The 25401-nt window shown below is 43.1% G+C and overlaps 2 protein-coding genes across 2 annotated transcripts; both read left to right on the top strand.

Moving 5' to 3' along the window:
• The first annotated feature begins 934 nt into the window (after window positions 1-934).
• adamts8a (ADAM metallopeptidase with thrombospondin type 1 motif, 8a) lies at window positions 935-13315 on the top strand. The gene is made up of 9 exons (XM_080856382.1): window positions 935-1961; window positions 5131-5370; window positions 6155-6284; window positions 6916-7083; window positions 8476-8759; window positions 9711-9897; window positions 10170-10342; window positions 10464-10639; window positions 10783-13315. Exons 1-9 carry the CDS (start codon window positions 1221-1223, stop codon window positions 11513-11515), a joined length of 2832 nt encoding a protein of 943 aa, XP_080712508.1. The 5' UTR covers window positions 935-1220; the 3' UTR covers window positions 11516-13315.
• Window positions 13316-17778: 4463 nt separating this feature from the next.
• Window positions 17779-23984, top strand: zbtb44 (zinc finger and BTB domain containing 44). Its single transcript, XM_080839960.1, has 5 exons — window positions 17779-18874; window positions 20269-20353; window positions 20923-21074; window positions 21432-21732; window positions 23240-23984. Exons 1-5 carry the CDS (start codon window positions 17785-17787, stop codon window positions 23601-23603), a joined length of 1992 nt encoding a protein of 663 aa, XP_080696086.1. The 5' UTR covers window positions 17779-17784; the 3' UTR covers window positions 23604-23984.
• The last annotated feature ends 1417 nt before the right edge of the window (window positions 23985-25401 follow it).

The raw sequence follows: 25401 nt of genomic DNA on the forward strand, positions 1-25401 counted from the left end.
AACGAAAGATTTCAGAATTATGATCTCATAGATAACTGCAAAAGGCTATTCAAACTATTCAAGAAACTCCCTGTTTCTTGCTGTTTTTAATATTGGTAACTGTGTCCAATAATTCTAAAACCGATAATATCGTGGTATGGTTTTGTTTTCTCTAGAATGTGATGTCCTGCAAAAAACACATAGTGAAAATGCTGGATGCTACATGCCCGTCGTTTTTAAAGGTAAGTGCATATTCGAATGTTTCCTTTAGATGATGCGCAGACCTATTAGGCTACGTAACGCAACATGCCACGGGAATCTTTCCACTCTGACAAGAGTACGCACACGAGGGTGCTCTATGTAAACTAGTATTTGATACAAAATGGGTTTAATGCATTTCTGCGGTCGTGCTCATGTAGTCTAATCTTTTGTTTAGTGCTGAAATTGGATTAGGCTATTATGTAATCTATTGTAGTGTTTAGTATTCTAAAGACCGGCAGGTGACGATCTAATTCCAGTGGCGGGTTTGGTTTGGTTCTTGTAGGGTATGTGGACCTACTTGGCAGAGTTCTGTATGAGATGTATCTCCCAAGTTATGCCGCTACATTTTCCTCCAACGTTTACACGAAGCACTCAGAGCTGTCGAAATGCTTGAGCAGCCAAACATACTTTGGGTAACTTAGAGCATTCCGCAAACGAGCAGCGTGCTGACTTGGTTAATAATAGTCGTCCGTATGTCAAAGTAGAGCTATTGAAGGGGGGCGTGTCAGGACTTTCCCATTGGATCCAACGCTGATCCGAAGTTGTTGAAGTTTTTCATGAGGCATGAGGGGGAGGAGAGAGTAAAGTTCTGATGGATATCAAAAATAAACCGCGTATGTTTAAGAAGGGCAAGACTGTATAAATACCGCCGTCACCACCAGTTATCACTAATACCGTGGGCTGTACGGGTGTTCTTTAGGTTCTAACTTTTCCTCTTGAGTTAATGACCAACAGCCTGTTAAGAAACTTAGTTTCAGTTTTTCTCAAACGGATAGTCTTGGTATACTTTTTATTTGAGTAGCCTATAGAACTTACAAACTGAAATTGTTGATCCCCAAATACGCTACAGTCCTTGCGTATGTAGCCCTAGAGGCTACACATTGTTCACAGCGGATTTATTTACCGTATACTGTATTGCGCTTTGTCGCTTTTAGTGCCGTTTCAGCTGAATAATTTTTACCCTGCCAATCTAACATAACATGGGTAATTATTTGCATATTGTCTTCTTCACGTTATCGTTAACCAGTGTTGCGCTTGGTGAAGTAGTTGAGTCGGAGGAGATAATACCTGTCAGACTGAGTATCAGAAAAACTGACCGGCTTTGGACTTCCTTGGGACGGAGCGTAGAGCGGCGTAGTTTCCAATTAAACGCTTTTGGTAACAAATTCACCATTCATTTAACTCCGGATAGTAACTTTGTCGCCCCAACACTAAATATTATCCACGTTAACTCGAAACACCTCTCTGACCTGCGTAATGGCACCAGCCCTGAGGATATCTTCGACAGTGACCGCGAGTCATTGGAGACGGGACAGGACTTTACAGGTTGTTTTTACTCGGGAACCGTCAACAACAATCAAGAATCTGTGATTGCCGTCAGTTTGTGCCACGGCATCCAAGGATCATTTGTAACGAATGGCGATGAATTCTTCATTCAACCCAAAGAGCGTGGCAATGAGACCAGCGAAAGGTCCTTTTCGCAGGTGCATGTCATTAAAAGGAGAGTTTTCCCTGTCTCAAGAGACGATCTAAAGACTGTATTTGATCATATTGGAGCTGCAAAACCGCTTGTTTCACATAGTAGACCAACTTCGTCCCAGGGAAAGATGGAAGCCAAGGTCACACAACGACAGAAACGTTTTGTATCCTCTGCCAGGTACATCGAAACTCTGGTGGTAGCTGACTCCACAATGACAAGTTTCTACGGGGATGAAATCAAGGTAAATTGCAAGTCTCTCCTTTCTTCCAAATAAAACTAAGCTTCTGCACACTTCTGTTAACACAGCATGCAAATATTACCTAAACACCTTTTAAGGCGTTGACCATCTTATGTTGATGTGGTGTCTGTCTGAGTGCACACAATTCTAGTAGACCTTTTTAATTGGACTTCATACAGGTGTTCGTCGCTCACTCTAAATTACTGAAATTGTAGCATGTAAAGCCATTAACTATAGCCTAACCTACTTAAGTAACAGTCTGTGTAGTGCACCTTTGTTGTGGGCTGTAATAATTGTTAGGCAGCACATCATCTGAACTGTTCCCGAAACAGTAGCTACATTGTTTGCCCACCAGACTTTTGGTAAACTGTTATTTTTCACGGAGTTTGTATTGCGCCCAGTATGAATTCAGTGTCATTACTATAAAGTACAGTAGTTTCCACTACCACTACTTTCCGAGAAACAATTAATTTCGGAGGAAGTGTGGGAGGCGGGGCGGGAACAGAGCCGAGTAATTCAAACCTTCAAGCTGAGAAGCCTCATGCATTATCTCAGTTCTGACGTGCATTCTGAACTGTGCGCGAGGTGAAGCTACCTTGGCAAGTACCGTAAGGCGTGTTTCTGAGTCTAAAAGGTCTCACGAAGACAACGAAAGTACTTGCTTGCTTTTGGTATAAACATCTCACATAAACATTTAAACCTTGCTCTCCATTAATGCTCTTCAAAGCATAAACAGAACCATTTCATTGTTCGGGTCAGTGAAAGAGGAGGAGGCTAACACCAAACAAGCAAAGTTTTTTTGTTTTTGTTCCACTGGAACGGATTCCTTTACAGAGAAATATTGCCTGCATTGTTTGAAGGCGTGGTCATAAAACCTGTCTATGGATCCAAGTACAGGCTCACAATAAACAAGAACAGTTTCTAAAATATTCCATGGAACTTTTCCTGCTCCTATTTTTTTCATATATAGGCTAAGTGTTGTTCCAGCTGAATACGTTTGAAAACTGCCCAACGTCATTAAAACCTTAAATATACTTCTGGAGCTTAAGTGTTCTTAGACATTTCTTGGAGTGAAAATCAAGAAAGTGCATATGAACTGAGTGTCTTCTAATGGTTTTGTCATATAACCTGAATAAGGAGCCTGTATACACATTGTGTTTACCTTTTGTAGGGCCCCAATTGGTCCTTGCAAGACATGAAATAGACTTGCTGGCACAAAAACCTTGAGTTTGAGTTAACACCATTTGGAAGTTAAGGGTTGACGAGGAATTTGTTTTTAAGCGCCTTCTACCCATTTTATTGATGGAAAGAAAAACTAAAATGTTTAAATATTCTGTCCCTATAGGCTCATGGGTTTGGTTTGAGCTTTGCCTTTACAGTTTCAAGAGGAGACCCCCCTCTTTGACGTAGACAATAACTATCCTAGTTTTACCCCATGTATATAAACATGACCCACACACTTGCAACTACTAGATTGTAGATTTCTCTCTGTGATTGGTGAGAGAACACCTCAGCTAAATATGATGAATATGAACTAATGCATATACAGTGGGGAAAATAAGTATTTGAACCCCTGGCGATTTCACAAGTTTGGCCACTTGCAAAGAAATGTGTGATCTATAATTGCAATGGTAGGTGTATATTAACAGTGAGAAACAGAATATCAACAAAAAAATCCAGAAAAATGCATTTTATAACATTTACGACTTTATTTGCATTTGATGCAAAAAAATAAGTATTTGAACCCCTAGCAAAACTGACTGACAAAAATGACTTAGTACTTGGTGGAATAACCCTTGTTGGCAAGCACAGACGTCAGACGTTTCTTGTAGTTGGTCACCAGGTTTACACACATCTCAGGAGGGATTTTGGTCCACTCCTCTTTGCAGATCCTCTCCAAATCTTTAATGTTGCGTTTTCAATGGGAGGGAATGAGGGAATGAGGTTCAAGCCCAATATTCCACGTTACATGGCCCCATCCATAGTCCCCTTGATGCGGTGGAGTCGTCCTGTACCCTTGGCAGAGAAACAGCCCCAAAGCATAATGTTTCCACCTCCATACTTGATGGTGGGTATGATGTACTCTTGGGGTCATATTCAGCATCCCCCCCCCCCCCCTGTCAAACACGGCAAGTCAAGCTGATGCTAAAGAGCTTGATTTTGGTATCATCTGACCACATTCTGTCCCCCAATCCTCCTTAGAATCATTCAAGTGTGCAATGGCTAACTTCAGATGGCCCTGTACATGCGCTTCCTTGAGCAGGGGGACCTTGCGAGTGCTGCAGTACTTAAAAAAATTACGGCGTGGTGTGTTGCCAATGGTTTTCTTGGTCACTGGTCCCAGCTGCCTTGAGATCATTCACAAGCTCCCCCTGTGTAGTTCTGGGGTTATTCTGCACCTTTCGAATGATCACTGATACCGCACGAGGGGATATCTTGCATGGAGCCCCAGACCTAGAGCGATTAACATTTGTTTGGTGTTGCTTCCATTTACGAATAATCGCACCAATAGTTGTCTGCTTCTCACCTAGCTGCTTGCCAATGGTTTTGTAGCCCATTCCAGCCTTGTGCAGGTCTACAATCTTATCTCTGACGTCCTTGGACAACTCTTTGGTCTTGCCCATGGTGGTGAGGTTGAAGGTGTGAAGTATGATTCTTTGGACAGGTTTCTTTTATAAACGTCACCAGTTGAGATCAGGTGTACCTTGTTAGATCTAATGAGGACTAATCTCTGTGCTTCTTGGGCACATAACTGGTCATTGTGAGCCAGAATTCTTGCTGTTTGCTTGGGGGTTCAAATACTTATTTTTTGCATCAAATGCAAATAAAGTCATAAATGTTATAAAACGCAGTTTTCTGATTTTTTTTTTGTTGATATTCTGTTTCTCACTGTTAAAATATACCTACCATTACAATTCTAGATCACACATTTCTTTGCAAGTGGCCAAACTTGCGAAATCGGTAGGGGTTCAAATACTTATTTTCCCCACTGTGTACGTTATTAACAATAACTGCGAGGAGAATTTAATCAGATATATAAAATCAGACGAATGAAAAACAGATTTTTACACATAGAGATCGCTAACCCTAGATCTGTGTGTGGCCCACCTCATTATCTCCAAACAATCGTACAATGTTTTTCCCTGACCATCTGCTCCCATTCTCTTTACAGCACTACCTCCTGACCATGATGGCAATGGCTGCCCAGATCTACAGCCACCCCAGCCTGAAGAACGCTGTGAGCTTGGTGGTAGTGAGGATGCTTCTAGTGGAGGATGAAGAGGAAGGTCCTGAGGTGTCCAGAAATGGAGGTGTTGCCCTGCGCAACTTCTGCAACTGGCAACAGCTGTTCAATCCCACGAGTCAGAGGCACCCGCAACACTATGACACGGCCATCCTGTTCACCAGAATGGTAAATCAGTTACTTCCATGGGTTGAGATGGTAAAATATAAGGATCCCCGAAAAGTTAGACAGTACGCCACAATATGACAGTTTTCGTTTGGATAGGTATGTGTTTAGTGTAGAGAGATACATTTTGGGCTAGAAGTACAAAGAGGTCAGTGAAAAGCATGTCAGGCTTCCTAATGCACAGGTCAATTGCAAATCTTACAAGAAAATTCAAAACTCTTTCAGTATGCCCCTTTAGGGTGAAATACAGGGGAAACAATCATGAAAATGAACAAGAATGACAATAAAAAACACGAGTTATTCCAGGTATGGCTTGTTAAAACTCCATGTGGTGTCAATGTGTGTGTTTGTGCCTGTGTGTCAAGTATTGCTGGTGGTCCTTGTCTATTTCAATGGGACTTAAATTTCTTTACCATACGTTGACTATTTAACTTAGGCATGTAAAGGGCTGTGCAGTCTTGGACTGGATGGTGTGGATATCTGAGAGTTAAATTTCCTCCCTCTTTTAAGTCTACAGTCTGCCATGTATTTGCTTCATTTTATGATGGAAACACTGACAAATATGTTTTGCTGGCAAGAGCTTGAGCAAGAGAAAAAAAGTCGTCTGTCTGGAACAAATGGAGCGATGTCTGGATATCAGTGTCTCCCTCTCCTCTCCTCTCTAACCCTTTCCTCCTCTCTCTGTCTCTCTCTCCCTCCTTTTTTTTTCTCTCTCTCTCTCTCTCTCACTCTCTCTCACTGTCTCTCTCCACCTCACACATTCTCTCTCACTCGCTCTCACCTCCAGGATATTTGTGGAAACAAGTGTGATACCCTTGGGGTTGCAGATGTCGGCACCATGTGTGACCCTAAAAGAAGCTGCTCTGTTATCGAGGACAATGGCCTTCAGGCTGCCTTTACCGTGGCCCATGAGCTTGGTATGTGTACCCCGTGTGCCTGTGACCAGCCAGTCTATGTTTGACTACTAAAACTGTGTGTGTCTGCCAAAGATATCTAATTTAGGCTCTCGCTTACAAAATGTGCATCTAAATTCCCCCTTGGCTCTTTAAAAGGACTTATTCTGTCTTCAAACATTGTCACTTTGTCGCATTTAAAACCAACACGTCAGTGAGGTTTTTGTTGAGTGATCCAAACAATTTGAACAAACAGCCGTCCAAGGAATGATGCTATGTAAACAAGGAGTTACATCAGGATCAACATGGCAAGGCAGCCTGAGATAAAACAGGATATACCAGTATAAATAAATGTGGTATCCTGTGCCGTTAGACTAAGCAGTGAGCATCCATTCCTGGAAAGCTGCTCTTTATGACAGTTTGACAGTCTGTCTAAAAGACCTGTCATATCAGAAGTGCTCCCTTAGTTTAAATAAGGCTCTCCTCATCTGAATATAACACCCCCTGGTGAGCCATTCTGCAGGGTCTTTAGCAGGTAGCACTGTGAGATATATAGACTCTCTCATGGAGCACTATATGGAATGGAACAGGACTATGGGACGGTTGTTACACTTAGGAGGGTAGTAACTCTCTCCTCTGCTCTTTGCATTCTCAGGGCACGTGCTCAGCATGCCGCATGATGATTCCAGGAACTGTGAGAAGTGGTTTGGGCAACTTGATGGACACCACATGATGGCACCAAAGTTTGTCCACCTCAACAAAACCTTTCCATGGTCACCTTGCAGTGCTCAATATATAACTGAATTCTTCGACAATGGACATGGTAAGGACTGGGTTTCACTGTGTCGACACATTGTTACCTTGTATCTATATTTGCTGGAATGGCACATCCTATAGGTAAATGTGATTCTGAAAATAGGTTCGTCACATGGATTTTAGGAGGGTGTGTCTTTTATTGGCAGAGGGTTTCCCTTTGGTTAACATGGGGTTTTCAGTTTTCATTGGGTTTTGGCATCGGTGGCAGAATATTTCCGAAAGAACTAGAGGAAAAAAAGTCATAACTGTCAACATTTTTAAAGCTTGTGTCCTAGAATGTCAGTCTGTCATCGTGTAGTGAATGGAAAGCTGCCACGTAGAGTGTTCAGTGTCGTTTTGGACTCAGCGGTAAGAAGTGTCTGTATAATGTGGGACACCATTTTTATTTTCTTACCCTTGCATTTTTTTCTGCTCTCTTCTTTTTTTCCTTTTTTTTTTTTTTTTACAATGCCCTTTCTGCCTTTACTCGCTCCCTTACCACTAATAACTGGGTTCAAAGCCACACTGTGTAATTTTGCTGAGAGTGTCAAAACTAACAACCATTGCAAAGTAAGCTTCTCGGTCCCACCGCAGCAGTTTTCTCCCCCTCAGTCAGGTTAGTAGGAATTCAGCATGAGCTGTCAGGTGGAAGACACTCAGGAGAAGTGCCTCAGATTGTTTGAGGAAGGGATTTCGGGTGCTTTGCCACAGTAGTGCCTGAATTCAACCCTTAAAGGTGTACTGATGTTACATTCATGGCTACCCGAGCTGAAAAGGGGAGGCAAAGATATACTTTGTGCTGCAAAATAGCAGACGTTTTGGCTTCGCTTGTTGATTTATATCGTCGATATTTCAGTCTACACTCTGGCTTGCGCTCACTCTCTACTCCTCTGACTCATCTCCTGTGAGTCACGCATTCCAGGTTTAACAACTGTTTTCCCTCACAGAGAAATCAAGTGTAGCCAAGCACATGTTGTCTTAACCAGACTGAATTTTGCCACAGGTAGTGAACTAGTTGTACAACAGGTCTTTCTTATTTTTTTTTCCAATATTCTCAAGGACGAGTGCTTGTACTGGTGCATACATAACAGAGTTTGCAGAGGGCAATCCTACTTAACCACAACAACATCATGTATTTCCAGAGCCATAGGGGTTAGGTTATTTTACTTTTGTCCCATCTACAGCCACTTATTAGAGAGTTCTGACCAAGCCTGTTTTTATTAAGAATTTTATACACACAAAGTAAGATGTGGAATTCAAATTATTCTGAAAATGCTTTAGGCAGCAAATGCTTTTAATTTGTTTGTATCTTCAGTATAAGCCATATTTCAGCTCTCATGACAGATTATGCCTTGCCTCTGGCTGTTTCAACATGCATGTGTCTGTGTCTATGTTTGTGTCTGTGCACGTGCCACTCCAGGTGACTGTTTGCTGGATCCTCCTGAGCAGAAGCTCCCCCTGCCAGCAGAACCCCCAGGCCATATATACGGCCTGGACCGCCAGTGCCAGCAGGTCTTTGGCGAGGATTTTGGCCATTGCCCAGCTGCACAAGAGATCTGTTCCCAGCTGTGGTGCCGGGAGGAGGGTCAGCTTCAGTGTACCACTCGTAACGGAAGCCTCCCCTGGGCAGACGGTACTCTGTGTGGGCAAGACAGCCGTTGTCTCCGCGGTGTGTGCGTGAACAAGACGGAGGAGAGGCTCGAGGTATGTTTGTGTGCCTGCCTGAGTCACAGCGGTCTGATTTATCGCAACACTGACCTGTCTGAGAAGACACATCTCAGAAATGATTCCCGGGAAATACCTTTGTAGAGATTTATTGCCGCAAATCCTTTTTAACACCTTTCCATGCCATACAGTCACTTTCTCCTCCTCTGTCCCCTCTTTAAAAAAATCTTGTGCTTGTCCTGACAGATTTGTTTCACCACCTTATTTTAAAGGGTAGAGTCCTTCCCCTAGACAGTGTATTGACATTTTCATTTTCTGAAAACCCCTCCCTCCTCCTTCTAGGCTCCTTGCTGCCCCCCACAGAATATCTTGATGTCACTGATCTACTTTAAATTCTGGTCCCAGATGCCAGACTGCTGCAGATGCACGTACATTAGGAGGAGCTAAAAAAGAAGATTATTTTTGGAGAAGCCATTTAAAAAGAAGTCACATTGTATTCAGTAAAGCCCCTTTAAAAAGAGAGATTATATTTGGTTCAGCCTGTTAAAAACTAGCTTGTGATCCCAGACGGCTTGGCTGTCAGAAGACCTCTCTCAGCCAACTCGTAAAAAAGGCCCCTCAGAAAAGAAATGTGTTATTTCGGCACATGCCTTGAGCATCATGCCTAGGAAGGGGGTATGGCTAGGAGGCCATAATACATTTGTCATGTTTAAAGTGGAAATATGCCTGCACAATGACACTGGACTATAGCATAGCATAGCATAGTATTTAGCATACATATTTGATAACCATTACAGACACATAGATAGAGAGATAGACACATATACACATTTACACATATACATCTATTAATTGACTTTGGTTGGTGGGTCAACTGTTTGGTTGGTAAAGTTTGACGGTCCGTAGTACCCTCAAACAAGCCACACAAGCAGTCTAGGCCATTCCAGTTGAGCCTTCTCTTTGATACATGATTCATCCGTTTTGTTGCAGGTGCCAGTGACTGGAGGGTGGGGTGAGTGGGGCTCCTGGGGTTCCTGTTCTCGGAGCTGCGGCGGGGGTGTTGAGTTCTCCCGCCGCGAGTGCACTGATCCAGAGCCCCAGCATGGAGGGGCTTACTGCATGGGCCAGAGAGTCAAATACCAATCCTGCAACATTCATGCCTGCCAGGAGGACCACGGTAACTTTTTCCATTTCTTCCACTTGACGTTGGAATTTAATAAGACAAGTTTATTCATGAGAGAGGTCTGTAATTTAGCAAAGCGTTGAGACAAAATACTGTTACTCTTGGACTTGTGTTGTAAAGGGAGAGGGTTGCAGGCATTTTACTCATAATCTATCACCAGTGGTGCTGCATAATATCTATGACATTTACATAATATTTGAACTTTGAACTTTGCAGCTTTGCTTTTTCATTGGAAAGAATTGAAATGTAATTGATTCACCCCACAGGAAAATGCTTCAGAGAGGAACAGTGTGAGAGGTATAACACCAACCGGTATTTGGATATGCATGGGAACATCAAGCAGTGGATTCCAAAATATGCTGGTGTCTCCCCACGCGACAGATGTAAGCTCTTCTGCAGAGCCAAAGGGAGCAGCGAATTCAAAGTCTTTGAACCAAAGGTACGCCCTACATATAAGTTCTCAAATTGGCATCAGTCACCAACTTTTCTGCTGTCACTATTTTAACCTTGTCCATAGGTCAAGTTGTGAAATCCAGTATCTTTTATTACCTGTTGTTTAGGTCATAGATGGCACCACCTGTGGACCAGACACCACATCCATCTGTGTCCAGGGCCAGTGCATTAAGGCTGGCTGTGACCAGGTCATTGGCTCCAATCTAAGATTTGACAAGTGTGGGATCTGTGGTGGTGATGGCTCATCCTGCCGGAAAATCACAGGATCAATGAATAAAGCCACGTAAGTGTGGATCAAATGTTAACAAATGTGGATGCTTTGTTTATATAGAGCTGAAAATGGTACACATTCTTTATGGGCATAATTACAGGCAAATAAAAAGCAATAACTAAAGGTGACGTTCTTCTTGTACTTTATTACCACAGATATGGCTACAATGATATTGTCACCATTCCCTCTGGGGCCACCAACATCGACATCAAACAACGTAGTCACCGTGGGATCAAACACGACGGCAACTATCTGGCCATAAAGAAAGAGGGTGGCCAGTACATCCTGAACGGTAATTTCTCCGTCTCAACATCCGAGCAGTATATCCCAGTACCCGGAGCAGCACTCCGCTATAGTGGGTCCTCGACCACACTGGAGAGAATCCTGAGTTTCCAGAAGCTTCGGCAGGCCATCACAGCACAAGTCCTGTCCACAGCGGGAGACGAATCTCCTCCAAGAATCAAGTACACCTTCTTTCTCCCCAGAGAGGTTCCCTTCACTAAGCCAAGCACAGACCGGGTGTCCCCGCACGCCCTCTTGCCTTTTGGAGGCGACGAGTGGGTTTTTGGCGAGTGGTCCGAGTGCTCCAAGACCTGTGGCTCAGGTTGGTCCCGGAGGACTGTGGAGTGTAAGGACGGGGCAGGATCCCTGTCCTACTTCTGTGACATGGACCTGCGGCCAGCGGACATCCGGCCATGTGCGGACCTCCCGTGCCCCGTGTGGCAGATGGGCCCGTGGTCAGCATGCTCGCGGACGTGTGGGCCAGGAGAGAGCCACCGAAGCGTCCTCTGCTTAGACTATACTGGGAAGGCGGTGGAGCCAGGGCGCTGCAATCCCGACAAGAGGCCTGAGGCTGTGTCAGGAGAGTGCTTTTACCAGGACTGCTGAAGCTGTGTGCAGCACTTTGTGAGAGAGGAATGGAGCTGATAGGTGTACAATCCATAGCAAATGTAGTGGGGGAACTATTTCCCTCTCCTAACCACCTGATCGTGTTGCACAGATCAGCAGGAAAACTAGCATAGAAAAGGAGTGGAGTGGAGAGTGGAGAATGGAGAGGTCACTCATCAAAAGTAGGATTCCATTCTGGTCTTAGAAATCTTGCCTATATCACCGATTAACTTAACTTCATTTGTTGTTCATTTTCTTTGATGTCGCCTTGTTATTATAACCACTATTGAAGTTTCTCCCTCCCCTAGAGATCTACCTCAAATGATATAACAGTTTAATACTCTTTTTAATGCTTGTTGGTAGAAGATACTGTCTATATTTATCATTTCAACAATGGAGCATAAAACTTTGCAAAATGAACATGCATACATACATACAAACAAACAAACAAACAGAAATCCTGCTGAGACTCCGCTGGGCTTGTTGAGTACATCTAATCCACAATGCATTCTCTTCTGGGTTAGAATAATCACTTCATCCTGAACAGGATCAAGGTTAGGTGGTTACCTAAAAGCTGACAAAATACTATTTATTTTCACTGATCTTTGCAGAAAAAGATCTAAATGCTTTTACTTATTCTGAAGAGTCCAAACTACAACTTTTGTAAACAAGGGAAAACGATTCCTCCGATATGTAATCATGCCAGTGAATATTGACATACTCTGATCAGATAAAGCCAGAAACTGTACAGTGACAGGAGGTGATGTAGAGAAAACTGATGAATCAAACTTGCAGAATCTTGAAGGTTTAGCTAATTCAGGAACACTGGATCATCTTTTGGAATACAACAATACTCCTCCGTTGAACAGAGATATTGTTACACTACACTATCTTACACAAAGCTATTAAATGGGTTTAAGCTGATATTTTTTATGTTAAACATTAATTTGCAAGTTTCCTTATCATGGTACCACCATCATATACAATCTGGGGATAAAATCACCAGATCACAAAACATGACTGTTATGGAGAAAAGAAAGGCCTTGTTTGAATATCTTTTTGTATTGTAAGGAAAGTGTCAAAAGAAATGTCCATGTTAACACTGACAATGTGTGTATTTCTATTTTTAGGGTTTATTCTTATAGGTCTGTAATTCAAACATAATAGCCTACATCAAGCAATTCAAATACAGCAAGTACTTGTTGGTTTAACTTGTCCTATAGACATAGGTTTCATTTAGACACTCTTCTATTTGTTAAAAAGGCCTAACTTTCACAGTTTTGTGCAACTGGGAGGGTACAACCAGAAACCTTTGACTTGTAGAGGACAAATATTGAATGAGAGAAAAAGACTCAGTTCTACCATTGTGTTGAATGATGATGTAGAAGTCATGATTAACTATGAAAAGTAGGTTAAGCATTGAGACAGCATCATCATAGCATTATGTTAGGGATGAATCACTGATCTATACAGCGTTTATGTGAGTGTTATAACATTCCAGGTGTGCACATGGGAAGATTTATGTTATATATGTAGATCTGAAACGAAAGCATTCTATCCCTTCAATGAAGGTATGTACAATGCTATTGTTATAGCTTCCTTTTAAGCTATTTATTTTTTTCTACCTTCAGACATCTATTTGTTACATTTTTCTTGATGCTGCTGTCTATCCAGAATTGTTCAAAATGGAATCATTAATTAAGTATGTCTCGACTGAAGTTATTTTTTTCAGCTTCCTTTATCGAAATTGTCACAGAACATTTGGAATTATTCACTGTCAATAAAAAAAATAATAAATTCCATACATCTCGTCGTGGCCTCTGTGTCAAATGAGCTTCTAGCAAATCTCAATAATGTGAACTTGTGTCAAAAATCACGATATGATGTTAAGTTTTTAATGTTTTTTTCCTTATAAACAAATACAAAAGGTAGGTTTCCTTCTATTATGTAAGTCAGTAAAGCACTGCATCAAAGGTAGGCCTATGATAACAGGCATGAGTGAAGGAAAGATTGTTGTCAGTAGTGGGCGCATAGCATTCTGGGATAGAAAAACAAAGCGCTGAATTTGCAGCCACCAACAGGCTTCCCGCTGAAGGGATGAATAGCTGCAATATAAACAGATAAAGAAATTCGTTTTAGTTTTTTGTAGTCTTTTACATGGCGTGATCTCTCTAGCCCACTAAAGGCGAACGTGTGTATGATATGCTTGGATGAATAAAACAGAATGTTATTCTAAGCACACGATGAGACTTCAAGTTAGCTAGCTAGCGTTAGCTACTCAGTTGTCCATTAGTTTTTTTAACGGAGCTGTTAGCACATATGCCCGCTACGAACTGGATTGTTATTCGTCTCAACTCCAGACATTCTTTCCTTCGTTCCGCTTTGTTTGGTAAGATCACATTTTCATGTTTCTATTGTGATTATAATGGTTGTTGTCCAGCCTGTCACCAAAATTACCTAGGTGTATCATTGGTAATGAGCTAACTAGCGGCTAGCTAGTCACACCACACTTAGTTAGCCATCCGGCTAAGTTGGCTTTGACGTTACTGAGCTCTGCTGACAGTGAACCTGATCGAATGGTATTGTCCATTGTCCTTGTTGTTACGCAGTCACTAACCGCAAGCGTTTTACTGAAATCATCTTGGTCAGTGCAAAACAAATATTTGCGATTGCGATTCGGTAAAGTTAGCTGCTTAAGATAGCTTCTGGCTTGCTCGCCTATTTTAACTCCAATTTGAAACTCGTGTTTGCATCTGAAAGAAGATCCCAAACGACATTAAATGGGTCCAGATTCGGAGTTTTGAGGATAGATAGCAAGTTTGATCATATACACTCATTACATTAACACATAATCATACAACTACGTCATCGCTTAGCTCAATATAGATGCTTCGTATTGACAACTTCAACCAACTCAGATGTCAGATTTGAGCTAGCATAGCCAGCGTTCATGAAGCAAACAAAACATAGCCTACTCATGTGGACAGTCACGCCCCCTTAGCAATCTTCCGTTGAAAACAATCTAGGAAATCTGTTGGAATATGCCGTTGTTTCAGCAAATACCATTTGTTGAATTTGATCTGCTATATTGAAAGCACTATGAAGAATACTTTTGAATCGTCAAAATATGAGAAGACTACTGCCCCACCTCTAGACTGATTGGTTGAAGGGTTAATATCTGCAAAAACATTCTGTAAGCCGATTCCTTTGTCAGAGTTATTTTACTCCCCGTATTAGAATAGTACAACTTCCATGATGTTGAGAGACGTTCGCCTATAAAAATGGGATGTCAAATTGGCCTTAACTTTCATTGTAGTTTATTCTAATGCCAAGCCACGGACCCTGATGGGTCTCAGGCCCTTAGGGTGCACTATCAGTGGAGCTACTTGCGTCTTCTTGACCACTTTTCTTTCTTGCATTACAACACAAGACATAGCATACTCATGCTGTAATGGGCCCCAATTAATTATCCACAGGGAATAGATGCATTACTGAGATTTAGTTTCCCTTAATTTTATGTTTAGCTTTCATTTTTAAATCTCATTTAGTTTATACAAGGCACAATGCAGTACAGCAAAAATCTGATATCTGTAACAGATACTCTTACCCATACTTACCATCACTTACTTAACTACAAAGAATTGTGTTGAGCAATGATCTAGTTATTCAGCACCCTATCATGTGTGCTGCTATGCAACCATAAGGTGAAAACTGAAGTCTATTTTAAGCAGTGACATAGGTAGTAGTACAGTAGCAAGATTATTAAGGGCTAGAAAAACGTTTTTGTTTTTACTTTGCACATGGTCTCATTTTAAAGTAACATCAATCTGATTTCAAGTTAGACAAATTGTTGCTAATTTAGTGATGACTTAATACTAGTTGTCCTTTTGTGCCGTAGGCCCTGGGAGAACCCCAACCACTGACCAGGGTTATGTAGCCTGTCAGACTCAGTGTCTCACAGAGGGGGTTTTTAGTGGCCAAAAAAAGCACATTTAGTTTCTCCTCTCATAAATTACACCAACTACAAAACAAACTGAGTCCCAGTGCCAACAGCAAGAATTAGCTCTTTCTGTCTCCTTCAGAGATGAACCGGTAATTAACCTGATCTTCTGTATGTTCAGCTATGAGTTAAGGCAGAATAGATAAAGCTCCCTGCAAAGTCTCATCGAGATGCCAGTTTGACTTCCTTTTTCTATCAGGTTTTGTCAGAACCAATACAACCGATGCTCAATAGGTGATGTTGAGTAGCTATCAGTCATGTTACAGAACTGAAAAAGAGCAATCATTAACCAGATTTGCAAAACTGTCCTGAACTGTTGAATTGTTGTTGAAACTCTTTAGCAATCCTCCACCTAGAAGATTTAAGTAGGCCATGCAATTTTTGGTTTCCCACCAGTATTTATAAGTCTGACTGTATAAATTACCTAGTACGCTACTATTAGGGAGTTGTTCCACATAAGATAGTGGATATCAGAGCAAAAATTCAAATCATACATTTTTTAAGTCCGCTTAAGTGCTGCTCTTATGTAATTTTCGAACTCACATATATGGTCATACTGGCCATGATAGCTGATATAAATCAGAGCCTTGCACAGACACATGACACAGCTATTTTAGGTGTTAGTCATCCTTATAGCAACTGGATTCCAGTGTACTTTAAGATAACACTTGTTATGACACCTGGCTATTTTCCAATCAAGTAAACAGTTGCAGATTTGCAATTTGGATTTTGAAAACACACACAAAAAGATTCTATTGATTTGGAATGATAATATTTCTTGAAAGGATTATACATTTAGTAATTCAATACAGTCATGGTATGACAATACAGATTTTCAGAACACATTGTGAAGGCCTTCTGCTGAATAGCTAGCATGTCTACGCTATTCTATTACAACACAGTTTTAATACAAAAAGTAGCCTAACATTAGAAAGACAAAGACCCTCACTGCTGAACTGAGCACTCCTCCATCTGTCTCTGAAGACCTGTAAAGTTTTTGCCATTAAGGAATGGACTATGCCCTTCTGCACCTCTCAGAAATATTATTTTCCAAAGTATTTGGCAAATCACTCTGGATTGGAGTAAGTTCATTCCTGAAATGTGCGAGGTCTTGTAATGGTGAACTTTAAAGTGCATGGGTCAGGTAGCATTATCCTTTTTGTAAAAAAACAAAAAAATAAATTATATATATATACTGTATATGAGAGAGAAAGAGAAATATATCTATCTAGATAGATAGATAGATAGATGATATGCCCCTTAGTACACCACTTTGCCTGAATTTAGAAAAGTGGGCTGCTGATTTCTCGTGTCCTGTCATGTGAATCCAGGCAATGCAATGTAAATTCCCAGCAGATGTTGTGTGAGAGATTTTGTTTGGACTCGAGAGAATGACAGTCAAATGCTGCGAGTGTTTCAGGAGTTAGTCATACTTCAGCGTAACTGTCGTACGAAATCCAGCCGGGGGTTGAGTTACAGTAACCATCGATACGGACAATCCTCTTGCAACTTTGATGATTAATCCTATGCATTTGGTGTTTCGCTCACGTTCCCAAGGACAAATGTACAACGGTTTTCTGTTCCATTTACCCATTACAGCTGCTTTTGTAACCAGTCATAAAACACACAACCTACACATTTATATGATTGTTTGAGCACACGTTAATCATGAACGGTGAAGGTGAAGTCTGCTACTCTTTTTCGTCATATCATATACTGTCCTCATACCAAGTCTTCTACTACGCATTTCTGTTTTGTTGGATTAGTTGCCTAAATGACTTCATCTGTTTTTCACCGTACCTTTTTTTTGCCCAATTACACCCTTCTTCCGCCCTCGTCCTCCAGCAACACTCTGGGCCAGCTGTTTATGAGACAACAAGCATTTTCATCAAACTTCAGTTTTAGTTTTTTCAACTGTTGACGCGTTTGTAAGAGTATTGACTGACGTATCCTCATCATTAAGGGCTGAAACAGGCAAACATTGCATCCAGAATGTCAGGGAAACTTGGAAAATGTTTTAAACTGACTCACTTCTGGTAATATTTGTGAACAAAAAAACACTTTTAAGCTCCCAATGACATTATAGAGTCATAAAGTTCTAAAGACAGGTCTCTAAACATATGTCTAGTGTGCACTGTACACTTACATGATTAGATTGTTATTCCACTGTGAACTCATCTCATTTCTGTAATGATGCACTATCTCCAACTTGTTACTGATGAGACTTATGGTTTTGTAGGATCACTACCCGTTTTCACCGGCCTGAAATATGGGAATTAAGACCTTTACCCACAATTCCCCTAACCACAGTCAGGAGTTGCTGGACAAGTTGAACATCCTACGAAGTGAGGGTCACTTCTGCGATGTCACCATCCGTGTGCAGGGCCAGCTCTTTCTGGCTCACAAAGTGGTCCTGGCCTGCTGTAGCGACTTCCTGCGGGCCAAGCTCATGGGGAAGGCCGGCGAGGACGGCCGGAGGGAAGAGGACCGGCCCGTTCTCGACCTGCACCACGTGACCGTAGCGGGCTTCGCGCCCCTCCTGGAGTACGCCTACACCTCCACGCTGTCCATCAGCACGGAGAACATCATCGACGTGCTCGCCGCCGCCAGCTACATGCAGATGTTCGCCGTGGCCAACACCTGCTCGGAGTTCATGAAGTCCAGCATCTTGTGGAACCCCTCCATCGCAGGGGGCAGCGGCAGTGGTGGCATTTCGGGGCCGGGCCAGAATCGGCCCGGGCCCCAGGATGCCACCGAGGGCCAGGCGGGGTGCACGCTGGCCCCGCTGGACGCCCTATCGCCCTCCCCGGTGTCCTCAGAATGTAGCATGGTGGAGAGAAACATTCCTGTGTGTCGAGAGTCGCGCCGCAAGCGCAAAGGCTTCTCCAGTCCCCAGTTAGCGTCTTCCTCCTCGCCACAGGTCCCCAACCCATCACCGTCCTCCTCCTCCTTTCCCGAGAGTTCGGCCCCAACCGTTGATCCGACCCTGGCCTTTAGCTGGACGTACCCGTTTGGCATGGACAGGCGCTTCACCACAGAGAAAGCCAAGCTGCCCGAGGGGCTCCTGGAGACGTCGTCGGAACCCGGGACCGACCCAAACGCGAGGGCGCTGGTGGAGTACCTGGCCTGCGAGGGAGCGCGCGCCATGAGCATGGCAGGTGCGGGGAGCGCCGGCACCGAGGAGGAGGAGGAGGACAGTGTGCGGGTGAAGGTGGAGCGCCTGAGCGACGAGGAGGTGCACGAGGAGGTCACGCATACGGTCAGCGCCTCCCACAGCTCCCTCAGTGACCAGCAGACTGTCCCAGGCAGCGAACACAATCAAGAGGACCTCCTCATCAGCCCACAGTCATCGTCAATAGGTATGGACACTCACTCTCTCAACAGCACACACTCATAATCAATAGGTATGGACACAAACACACTCTCAACAGTCCACAATAGGTACGGAGACATATACACACACACACACACACACACACACACACATCCCACACACATCCCACAGTCATCGTCAGTAGGTACGGAGAAACACACACACACACACACACACACACACACACACACACACACACACACACACACACACACACACACACACACACACACACACACACACACACACACACTCACGCACACACTCACACACAAACTCGCACACACACACTCAACAGCCCACAGTCATTGTCAGTAGGTACAGGCACACACACACACACACACTCTCACTCTCACTCTCCACAGCCCTCATTATATCATCACACCTGAAGTCAGTATATACAGTAGATAGTGAATCTCCTAATGAAATATAACCATGGCCACGGTTCATACACTGGTCAAAACAATGTGTCATGCCCAAACACGTGGAGAGCATGCCTATGTAAACATAGTACGATGCATGCATTCCACGGTACTCATAGTATTAAACAAATAACATTGGATTTGCATTTTTGGGGCACATGCCGAGGTTCCGAAATTTGGGCACCTAGGATTTTTTTTTTTCCCAGTTGCCTCAACTCATCATAATTGAAGTTGCCTGTTGGACAACTAGGAAAACGAGACATGTTCATTTTCCCCATTCCTCTGATCCTTTCACCCAGTCTTCTCTTTTAGTCCTCTATTTAGCGGGCTGAAAAGAAATATTTGCGCTAATAATTCCTGGTAAAATGACTGTTAGCCAATGACAAATGTTTTGTTGTTGATGCTCCTTTGAAAGTGTAGTTGATTGAGTGGAAAGAGCAGTTTAATTGAGAATGTGAAACTTTATTCCATTGGAATGATCTGAAATTGTGGTGTATTTAGTGTAGCTCATGTTCTTTGAGGTAGTTATGAAGCTATGAAGTCGGAGGTCAATCTGGTGTTTTGACATGATGGCATCATCACTAAAAACAAAAAGGTACATAATATTTTGCAGCATTAAAAGTACCTTTAAGAATTTATTTGGCAAATACTGCACCGGGATTGCACATCAGGCAAAATCATAAACTGTCAGGTTATTCAAACATAACAGGTACTCAAATTAATATTAGAAGGAGAACCTCGTAAAAACTACATATGAAATAAAACATCTACACTCTAAGTCTGAGCAGCAAATTTGGGATGTAAGTTGTCCAGCGGACAACCATATGAATTCAGTGTTTGTTCGCCCCTGGAATGTAAACTTGGCCGATGTATTTTAAACTTACTGGAACAGTGTTACTCGATGCATACCCGCTCAACGGTGACTCGCAGATGCTCAGGGAAGGCTCTTTCTTCACAGGCTCCATCGACGAGGGAGTCACAGAAGGACTGCAGTCCATTCAGGGGACGCCCAATACCACTGGTCACATGGAGGACGACGAGAGGCAAGACTTTTTACTTAACTTTGTTTTTACAGAGTGTCCTTTTACAACGTCTCGCTTTTATAGTTTCACGAAAAAGACCCCTCCGAGGAGGGGGATAATCTTTTTCATTGTTCCTGTTTCCATCCTTTCCTCACTTATACAATGTCCATAAAGAGTGGAAGCTAATGTGATATTGTCGTGGCTTTTTAGAGGGGTAGACTGGCTGCCAACAGGCCAGAAGCTTTTTGGCCCACTCGCTGGAAAGTACTTGGATCTCGGGTTTTGTGTTGGAAAAAAAACGAATTGTCATGATGCAAAACAAAAGGGGAAGAAAAGCCCCAGTCACCTAAGCCAGTAAACCAGTTGTTTCTTTTCTGACCTTTTTTTAATACATTGCTGATCTTTGCAGGATTAAGTAAGGACACCGTAGAATTATTAAGCGATACACTGTTTTAAATCAGACATGGCAAACACAGTAAAATACCAATTTAGGTAAACAAGTTTCATAGTTTTGCCGTCTTTCGGAGAAGCACATCTGTTTGGCGTCATTTCCCTCATAACATGGCGGTGGCTCTTCTTTGAATCCCCAGGCTGGAGAACGTCCAGTACCCCTACCACCTCTACATCAGCCCGTCTAACCGGCCTGGCATCAAGGGACCGGCACGGCCTTTCCAGTGCCCCACATGCGGGGTCCGATTCACCCGTATCCAGAACCTCAAACAGCACATGCTCATCCACTCTGGTGAGGAGCTTAATGCCGATAGGCTGCAACTACAGCATCCCAGTTTCACCGTCAGCTCATCAGTTCTGTCTTCATCTCCCTGTCTAGCTCTACATCTTTGTGTGATATGTATGTGTCTATCTGCATATATGTCTGTCAGATTCACTGAGGCCACTCTGATCTAGCCATTACCGTGCTCCATATACTCAAGCATGTCATTTTGCCATGGTCCCCATTTTGAGTTTGCCTGCTCAGCCTTTTCTGTTGTAGCCCCCTCCCCTTCCTCTTCGGAGGTCAGTCCATGATGGCACTCTGACTCGTCATGACCCTGGTCTTCTCTCTGCCCCCCCCCCCCCTCCCCCCTGTTTCCTTTGGCAGGCATTAAGCCCTTCCAGTGCGACCGCTGCGGGAAAAAGTTCACGAGGGCCTACTCCCTAAAGATGCATCGGCTGAAGCACGAAGGTAAACGCTGTTTCCGGTGCCAGATCTGTAGCGCCACTTTCACTTCCTTCGGTGAATATAAGCACCACATGAGGGTCTCCCGCCACATCATCCGCAAGCCTCGGATTTACGAGTGCAAAACATGCGGCGCCATGTTTACCAACTCCGGCAATTTAATCGTACACCTGAGGAGTCTCAACCATGAGGCGTCAGAACTAGCAAACTACTTCCAGACCAGGTGAGGTTTTTGGCCAGCAAGAGCACAAAAAAATAAAGAAACCTTCTTTATGAAAAGATTCTTTATCACACAGGGTTCACACATCACACAACAGCACCACCACTCCCCCATTCAGAACAGCAATGCATGTTCAGTAACCAGGTACTGAAAAGTTACATAGTAAGTTAAAAAGAAAATTTATATATTAAAAGTCTAAGTTGTTTCTATAACACATGTGCCAGAAACTCAGTTGTAAACATGGTAAAAAGGAAATATGTTGTTCCCTAAATGCAATTAAATTACAAAAGACAGGCGTTCATGGCGGTGCAACATCTGGATGGCTCTTATCTGGATTTGTTTTTCTTGCCAAAGGCGCACTTTTATCTGCATACGTTACAGCTGCACATAAGTCAGCTAAGTAATGCTGTCAGGCCTTTCTTTTATGAAATGTATTTTTAGCAGTGCCTTCATTTTATACCAGGAAAACATTCTGCTTCAGTTTATACTACGCAAACCATGTCCTAGGTACTTCTTTACTGTTGTTTAACTAAGCAAGCTGTGAGCCAAGCTGTGTTGTCCATTGTATGGGCAGCTCATTGTGTTTTTAAATAACGTAATGATAACATAATAATTGGCTTCACTGTATAGGTCTTATGTAGTAGCTAAGTTAGTGGGTAAATGTCAAACAGAGATACCATACATTATTTGAGACTGATTGCACATTGATTCAACTGTAAGGTTGTTACTGGAGCTCTTCTTATCTGCACTGAGCCTTCCTTGTTGTAGTGCAAAAGTGGGCACCCTGAAATAGAGCCTTGTGATGTTAGCTTAGCCGCAGGCACGCGTAGCTCGCCGAGCCCCACTCTTTAGCCACGCTCCGGAGCTCCCCCCCTCCCCTCGCCTGGCCTCTGCCGCCTGGCCGCGTCCAGCAAAAACAAACTCCGGCGGCACTGGCCCCGGCTCCCAAGTGCAGGGGGAATGAGGCAATGCGTTGGCCTCTGCTCCAAAAACCTTAAACCTGCTCCATCCACATCACACGTCGGCGCTCGCAGGCGATCAGTTCGCTGCATTATGTGTCCTGATACGTGTGTCTCACTGCTCTGATAACGAGGAACAGCCGCCGGACCCCCCCTGGTGCCTAAGCCAGGTGGGCTCTGCCGTCTGGCTCCAGCCGCCCCGGCGTTCCTATATAGCTCCGTCCATCAATTTGTTCCGCAAGCAAAAAGAAAGAAAAAATACCTCGAGGGGGAAACCTCAGCATATGCAGATGTGTGTGTGTGTGTGTGTGTGTGTGTTTTTGTTCTACACAAGTGGGTTGTTTTCCATACCATTAGCACAGGCCAAGCTTGCTTTTATAGACGTTTCTCGTCTTTCAGGGTTTAGTCGAGCAAGACGCCATAGAGAGAGTGTTTTTCCTGACAGGTGTGACGTGGCGCAGTGAAATGACGCTTGGTGTGCTCTGTCTCCCTCCCTCCCTCTCTCCCTCCCTCTCTCCCTCTCTCCCTCCCTCCCCCTCACACTGCCGTAGTGAGTTCCTCCTCCCCGAGTACCTGAGTCAAATGCAGGAGGAGTCGCTGGGCCACTTTGAGATGACGGACCAGGCCTTCGAAGGTGGCAGCTCCTCTTCTTCCTCTGTCCAGATGCCCGTCATATCTCAGGTGTCCTCCACCCAGAACTGTGACCTCCTCCCCTCCATGGCCCCGCCCGAGGCCCCAGTGTGCCGGGGGGGCCAGGGACGGGGGGTGGCCGGGGAGGTGGTGGTGGTGTCGGATGAGCCAAAGACCAGTGTCGCCATCAACTCTCCGGAGGTCCTGGAGGAAGATGAAGAGGAGGATGGAGAGCAGGAGGAACGCACAAAGAAAAAAGCACTTGTCTCCATTACCATAGAATAAGATGTGACGCTCCTGTATTCACATAAATAACACATACGAGCCCCTCTGAGTCCCAACACAAGAGTGCACACTGGATAGAGATTGTGTTGGTGGCTGGCAGTCATACTCCTTTTTCCCTTTGTATGTTTTTTGTTTGTTTGTTTGTTTGTTTTTTTATTGTTTTTAATTTTTTTTAAGATTATTCAACATGGCTTGGTGTAAATGTAATTTGTATTGTGATTGCATAGGAAATGACAGATGACTAACATACTTTCCGTAAGAGCCATTTGGAATTACAGTACATACTCCAAGTGCACACTGGACTGTGATGCTGTCTGGAGCTGGCAACCTCAAGCATATTCCCGTGCATTAAAAGCGCTTGTCTTTGTTGCTTTGTGACAGAAAGGATGGTGAACATACCCTGAGATACAGAGAAACTTGCCCTCGCAATCACTGTCAACATTTGACATTTTGCAGACTGTGTTGTGAATTTGTTTTTTGGTGGAGGTTCTGATAATTGTGAGGATCTCACAATGCTAATCGTTAGAACATTTTATACATTTTGTGTTTGTTTGTCAGATGTTTTAAGTTCTTTTCAATCTGGACGTGCTAAGCGCCTTACCCAGTCCTGTATAGGTAAACTGTACTGAATCCCTTGTGTGATAGATACCGATAGGCTTATGTTCCTCGGTTACTCTGAAGGCATTGGCCTTTGTAGATCATGTGACATGGCCAGAATAAGGGACGGTACCACTGAGCAAGACCATGCCGTTTTCTCATCCTACTCCAACCCTCTACCATTAGTAATCAGGTCCATTTTTCAACATGTCTTCAAGAGGTCATCGACAGACAATCTCCATGTGCTTGATTGATCAAAACAATCGTAGCCTAACAGTCGTGGCAACTTTATGCAGTTCAAAAATTAAGTTTGCATGTGTCAGAGCGTCTTTATAGTTTGTGTGAAAACTTTTCCACGGTTTTGAGTTAAAAAATACATGAGTTAATGTGTAATGTAGGGGGTGGGAGTGCAGGGCTTCAGGTCCTAGTTAGCTGTCACTAGTGTCTTATTTTTTTATGGGGGAAAAATGATAATCTCATACTGCAGTCCAGCCGAGTAGCATCACATGACTAACTTTGTGTCACCTGCTTCTCTTGATGTGCACGCTGACGCAGTTGGAAATGTTGAATCATGCCCAACTGTACGCTCTTCCAACATGAAGGTGCAGTTCTAAACACATGGATTGTTTTGATGTATGGACATGGTCAGTCTTGAATGTTACATGTTAAAGATACAGCAGAAGTGAAGTACATAACCTATTTCCAATTTGCAAGTTCCTTAAAAGACTATCTGAAAATGTGCCAATCTTTTATTTGTGCCTATTACTAGCTCCCATTAAGTCCTGTTTACTCAATTAGGAATGCAAGGATGTAATGTTTTTGGTGACGTGAGAGAGCTTTTTTATATATGTAAATCCTTTAGCATTTACTTGACTTTAGATATTTAATATACATATCTTTGTGTCTACCATTTGCACAGGGCAATCATTGTTAAATGCTGCTTAGTTATAATGTGATAATTTTAATGTGATGTTTTCCAATATTTCAAGAAAAAAAGATATTTCTCCCTTATTGTGCAATACAGTTGTAATACAGTGTACATGTTTTGGAACACCATGTAAAAAAAAGAATGTATTGTAGGTTGTTCGAAATAATGAGCAATATGAAAGCGAAAGTTGTTAATATCAGAGGTGTTTGGCACTTCCTATGTTAAAAGAGTTATTTGTGGTTTGATGAGGCTTGTTAACGGACTAAAATGTGA

Source organism: Sprattus sprattus (genome assembly GCF_963457725.1).
Source record: "Sprattus sprattus genome assembly, chromosome: 1".
NCBI classification, from domain to species: domain Eukaryota; kingdom Metazoa; phylum Chordata; class Actinopteri; order Clupeiformes; family Clupeidae; genus Sprattus; species Sprattus sprattus.

Coding starts and splice junctions, on each gene's coding strand:
- adamts8a (XM_080856382.1), top strand. CDS start 1,221: ATGGGTAATTATTTGCATATTGTCTTCTTCACGTTATCGTTAACCAGT. Junction 1,962..5,130: donor TCTACGGGGATGAAATCAAG/GTAAATTGCAAG, acceptor TTCTCTTTACAG/CACTACCTCCTGACCATGAT. Junction 9,898..10,169: donor TGCCTGCCAGGAGGACCACG/GTAACTTTTTCC, acceptor TTCACCCCACAG/GAAAATGCTTCAGAGAGGAA.
- zbtb44 (XM_080839960.1), top strand. CDS start 17,785: ATGGGAATTAAGACCTTTACCCACAATTCCCCTAACCACAGTCAGGAG. Junction 18,875..20,268: donor CCCACAGTCATCGTCAATAG/GTATGGACACTC, acceptor CTTTCTTCACAG/GCTCCATCGACGAGGGAGTC. Junction 21,733..23,239: donor GCAAACTACTTCCAGACCAG/GTGAGGTTTTTG, acceptor ACACTGCCGTAG/TGAGTTCCTCCTCCCCGAGT.